The 4,533-nt window shown below is 39.1% G+C and overlaps 1 protein-coding gene and 1 non-coding gene across 2 annotated transcripts in view; both read right to left on the bottom strand.

The window, feature by feature from the left end:
* GAPVD1 (GTPase activating protein and VPS9 domains 1) overlaps window positions 1-4,533 on the bottom strand; it is a 66,956-nt gene that overhangs the window by 40,290 nt on the left and 22,133 nt on the right. Inside the window, exons 6-8 of the mRNA XM_023510573.1 lie at window positions 3,448-3,577; window positions 1,049-1,174; window positions 246-419 (exon numbers count right to left, since the gene is read on the bottom strand). Of these exons, the coding sequence (XP_023366341.1) occupies window positions 246-419; window positions 1,049-1,174; window positions 3,448-3,577 (430 nt within the window). The remainder of the gene's footprint in view (window positions 1-245; window positions 420-1,048; window positions 1,175-3,447; window positions 3,578-4,533) is intronic.
* On the bottom strand, window positions 3,915-4,021 carry LOC111723688. Its single transcript, XR_002772182.1, has one exon. It is a non-coding gene; the product is annotated as a U6 spliceosomal RNA (small nuclear RNA).

Genomic DNA, 4,533 nt, shown 5'->3' with positions numbered 1-4,533 from the left:
AAAAAAGACTGGATTTTCTATTGTTTAGGGAGGAGGCTGTGGTATTAAATGCAGAAAGGAAAACCATTGTCTGTGTTTAAGTAAAGCATGAAGTACAAATGTGCCATGTTCCATACAGGTATCAGTTTCCCAGCTGGCGCTAACATGTAACCTATTTATCAGACCACAAACTTGCCCTCCCATGAAAGGTAAGTGGGTATAAACAACTCAACAGCAAACTTCCAGAGACATTAAACAACAGTTACCTGCAATTTCTTGCAAGCGATCTTCATCAATGTTAGGGTCAAAGTCACTTCCCAAGACATCTGTACTCCAAGTCTCACTCACTGTTTCTGATATGTCTCTATCATCTGTTAGTCCCATCATGTCACGAATTTCAAACTTCCTTAGCTTATCATCAAGATTATCTTGTGTTGTAGCTATGAAAAACAAAATTAAGCACTTTAAAAATTGTAGCACAGCTATAAATTTTTAATCAACTTTAAAGAACTTTTTTTTTCTTTTTTTTTTGAGACAGAGTCTCACTATGTTGCCCTCGGTAGACTGCTATGGTGTCACAGTTCACAGCAATCTCAAACTCTTAGGGTCAAGTGAATCTCTTGCCTCAGCCTCCCACGTAGCTGGAACTACAGGTGCCCACTAGAATGCCCAACTATTTTTTTGTTGCACTTGTCGTTGTTTTAGCTGGCTCAGGCTGGGCTGGAACCACCAACTTCAGTGCAAGTGGCTAGCACCATAGCCACTGTGCTACAGGTACGGAACCTCAACTAACATACTTTTAAGAATTACAGAAACTATGTGCAGGCCAAGGTGTGGCATCAGTGTGGAAGACATATGGATGCTGATTGCTTTTGCAGTGGGCAGGGAATAGTGTATGACATCTTAGGGGGAAAAAAAAGAACTGAAGAAACTATAAATAAAAATAAATTTAATCAACTTAAATTTATTCTCTCACTGAACACAGACAGCTTACATGCAAACACACTGCTTATCTTACAATCAAGTAAATTCTTTGCTTCTTAAACGAATGTGTTCAACTTCATTTTACCTTGTTCATGTTCTAAGAGCTGTAGAGCTTCAACTCCATTACTTCCAGAAGGTCCTGCTCCAAGTTCTGATACAGACTCTCCTTCCAGGTCTAAAGAGGACACTGAATTGGAGCGATTTGAAGGACCTAGAGAAATGTTTATTATATGAGCAAGGTTTTTAATAAAAGCAGTCATAAGCCACCATGCAATTTTTCATACCTTGATTAAGAGATGAAAGACTGATTAAAGTGCTTTTAATATTGCATTTATAGGCTCAGCGCCTAGGCTCAGTGAGTAAGGGCACCAGCCACATACACTGAGGGTGGAGGGTTCGAGCCCTGCCCAGGCCAGCTAAACAACAATGACAACTGTAATAAAAAATAGCCCGGTCTTGTGGCAGGCACCTGTAGTCCCAGCTACTTGGGAGGTTGAGGCAAGAGGTTGGCACTTAAGCCCAAGAGTTTGAGGTTCCTGTGAGCTGCAACACAACAGCACCTTACCCAGGGCCACATAGTGAGACTCTGTCTCAAAGAAAAAATATATATATTGCATTTATACCTTTAAAACTATTCATGTCCTTTGAGCTAGCAATTCTGCTTCTAGGAATTTCTCTAAAGAACTAATCAAAATGTAAACTAAGGTCATTTGTTGTGAACTTCTAATAATGTCTAAAAAGTGGAAGCAATCGACACATTTAATCACAGAAGAATGTTGAAATAAATTATTATCAGCTCATTTAAAGTTAAAGAAAAATGTCATTAAAAATCATGTCATTAGGCCAGGCACGGTCACTCACAACTTGTAATCCCAGCACTCTGGGAGGCTGCAGCAGGCGGATCACCTGAGCGTACAAGTTCAAGACCAGTGTGAGCTAGAGCAAGACCTTGTCTCTAAAAAATAACCGGGTGTTGTGGCAGGCACTTGTAGTCCTAGCTACTTGGGAGGCTGAACCAAGATAATCACTTGTGCCCAAGAGTTTGAGGTTGCTGTGAGCTATGATGCCACAGCACTCTAATGGGGGCAACAAAGTGAGATTCTGTCTCAGAAAAAAAAAAAATCATTTTATTTAGGTTGGGCACAGTGGCTCATGCCTATAATACCAGCACTCCAGGAGGCCGAAGCCAGTGGATTGCTTGACCTCATGATTTACAGAAAAGCCTGAGCAAGAGCGAGACCTCGTCTCTAAAAAGAAAAATAGGTGGGCAGTGAGGCACACATCTGTAGTCTCAGCTACCTGGGAGGCTGAGGCAAGAGAATTGCTTAAGCCCAAGAGTTTCAGAGTGCTGAGAGCTATGACACTGCAGCATGCTACCAAGGGTGATAAAGTGAGACTCTGTTCCCGCTCCCCCCCCCCAAAAAAAATCATGTTATTTAATCATGTTAAATTGGCTCGGCGCCTATAGCTCAACCGGCTAAGGCGCCAGCCATGTACACCTAAGGTGGTGGGTTCGAATCCCCAGCCCGGACCCGCCAAACAACAATGATGGCTGCAACCAAAAAATAGCCAGGCGTTGTGGCGGGCGCCTGTGGTCCCAGCTACTTGGGAGGCGGAGGCAAGAGACTCGCTTGAGCCCAGGAGTTGGAGGTTGCTGTGAGCTGTAATGCCACGGCACTCTACTCAGGGGGACAGCTTGAGGCTCTGTCTCAAAAAAAAAAAAAGAATGTTAAATTATAAAAGGAAATGTTACATTACTAAACAAAAAAAGATTACAAAGGAGCATAAACCTAATGTTGCTATAAATAAACCAAAATGCTAACTGCTATTAAAAGAAGGGTGAGATTATAGATGATTCTATTTCTTTTCTCCATTTTCTGGAATACATGTATGTTATGTATGAGTTTTTTAGAAAGTTTGTAAAAAGGAGAAGTTACTACATTTTGTTTTTTTATTTTATTATTTCTTTTTAAATGTTAGTAAAATCTGCCCTAGTATGTGGAATGACATTCTCACTTCACAATCTTGTCTTTTAATTTTCTTTTTTTATTCTTATTTCGATTGTATCCTGCTTCATGAAGGTTTGTGTGTGAGAATAAAGGAATCCAGAACTCCAGGAGTATACACAACATCCTGAAATAGTAAGTCTATTTTTCTCATTTAGACATGCATCATATCCTTCTAAAGGAGCTCTATAAGCTCTGCTGTATAATAATACTGGAGAAACAAAACATGCTATTATCCTATTTAAGCCTCAATGAAGACTTGTATCTTCTCAATTTTGTATGACCAAAGGCATCTTATAACCTTAATTTTATTCAAGAAATAGTCTTTACAGCCAACTGTTCAAGCTCATTAGAGGAAATCTTCATTACTCTCCTTAATGAGAGGCACAGATGGTATAATTATAATTTATAAGGCTCCTTTAAAGAACACAAAACATTACTTGAATCACACAACTCCTTGAATGAAGTAACCCTTCACCTTCAGATATTCCTTCCAGATTATCACTGCAGAGGGAAAAGCGCAAGGTTTTATCAGGTTTACCGTGGAGTTTGTTTTCATCGACAGGGACATCTCCTTGTCCTCCATCCGTAAGTTGCATGTTTAGGACCTGAGAAATAAAATGCCAATTTTGGTTTATTAACTGAAAGAATACTGATAAGAAAACAAACCATAGCAAATGCATATCTGAGACCTCCTTAATTTATCATTTTGAACTAAAATCCCACTTATAAGATCTGTCAAAACTTTTAAATACACGTGGAGTCAAAGTATATCTGTTAAAACAACTGAAGTTATGTCTTTCCACTACCCTGCCATGTCAGAGATATGAACAGGCAATCAGACTTCACCTGCGCAGGGATTAGAGCGAGACGAGCCAGAGGGCTATGGTATCAACAGGCTGGTCCTTCCTGTTCTGCCATGTATTAACTATTTAATCTTTTTTTTAAAATATGGAACGCTTCACGAATTTGCGTGTCATCCTTGTGCAGGGGCCATGCTAATTGTCTCTGTATCGTTCCAATTTTAGTATATGTGCTGCCGAAGCAAGCACTAACTATTTAATCTTGAATAAATTATTAAGCTCTCTAAGCCTTAATTTCTTCATCTATAAAATGACAATAGTAATATCATGTATCCCTGGAATTGCTGAGGATTAAATAAAAAGATACACATAAAGCATCTGGCATAGCATATAACCTACTGACTTTGCAATATATTTTTTCAAAAGTTAATAAATGAATTCAATCAGAAGAAAACATGTAATCACATTATCTTGCACCAGGATTTAATCAATCTACTTTGAATCTCTACTTGATCACACACAGAGCCATAAAAGTCCATGCCAGAAGCTGAAATATGACTTCCTAGCCATCTCCAGCATAGAGGTGATGGTCTTTTAATAATGCTATTTGCTGGATAATTTCCAAATAACATAATTACATCTCACTACTCCTGGGAAGCCTCATAACTCAACTTTGTATGTGCATTTCCACCTTAATGAAGAATTGAGTGCTTTGTTGGAAATCACATAGCATGGTTTAAACACTTAGAACTTGAACTCAC

This window comes from Otolemur garnettii, unplaced genomic scaffold, assembly GCF_000181295.1.
Source record: "Otolemur garnettii isolate 467f Iridium unplaced genomic scaffold, OtoGar3 scaffold00014, whole genome shotgun sequence".
Classification (NCBI taxonomy): Eukaryota; Metazoa; Chordata; class Mammalia; order Primates; family Galagidae; genus Otolemur; species Otolemur garnettii.
The sequence above is the reverse complement of the archived record's forward strand: the minus strand, read 5'-3'. Positions and strand labels throughout refer to the sequence as shown.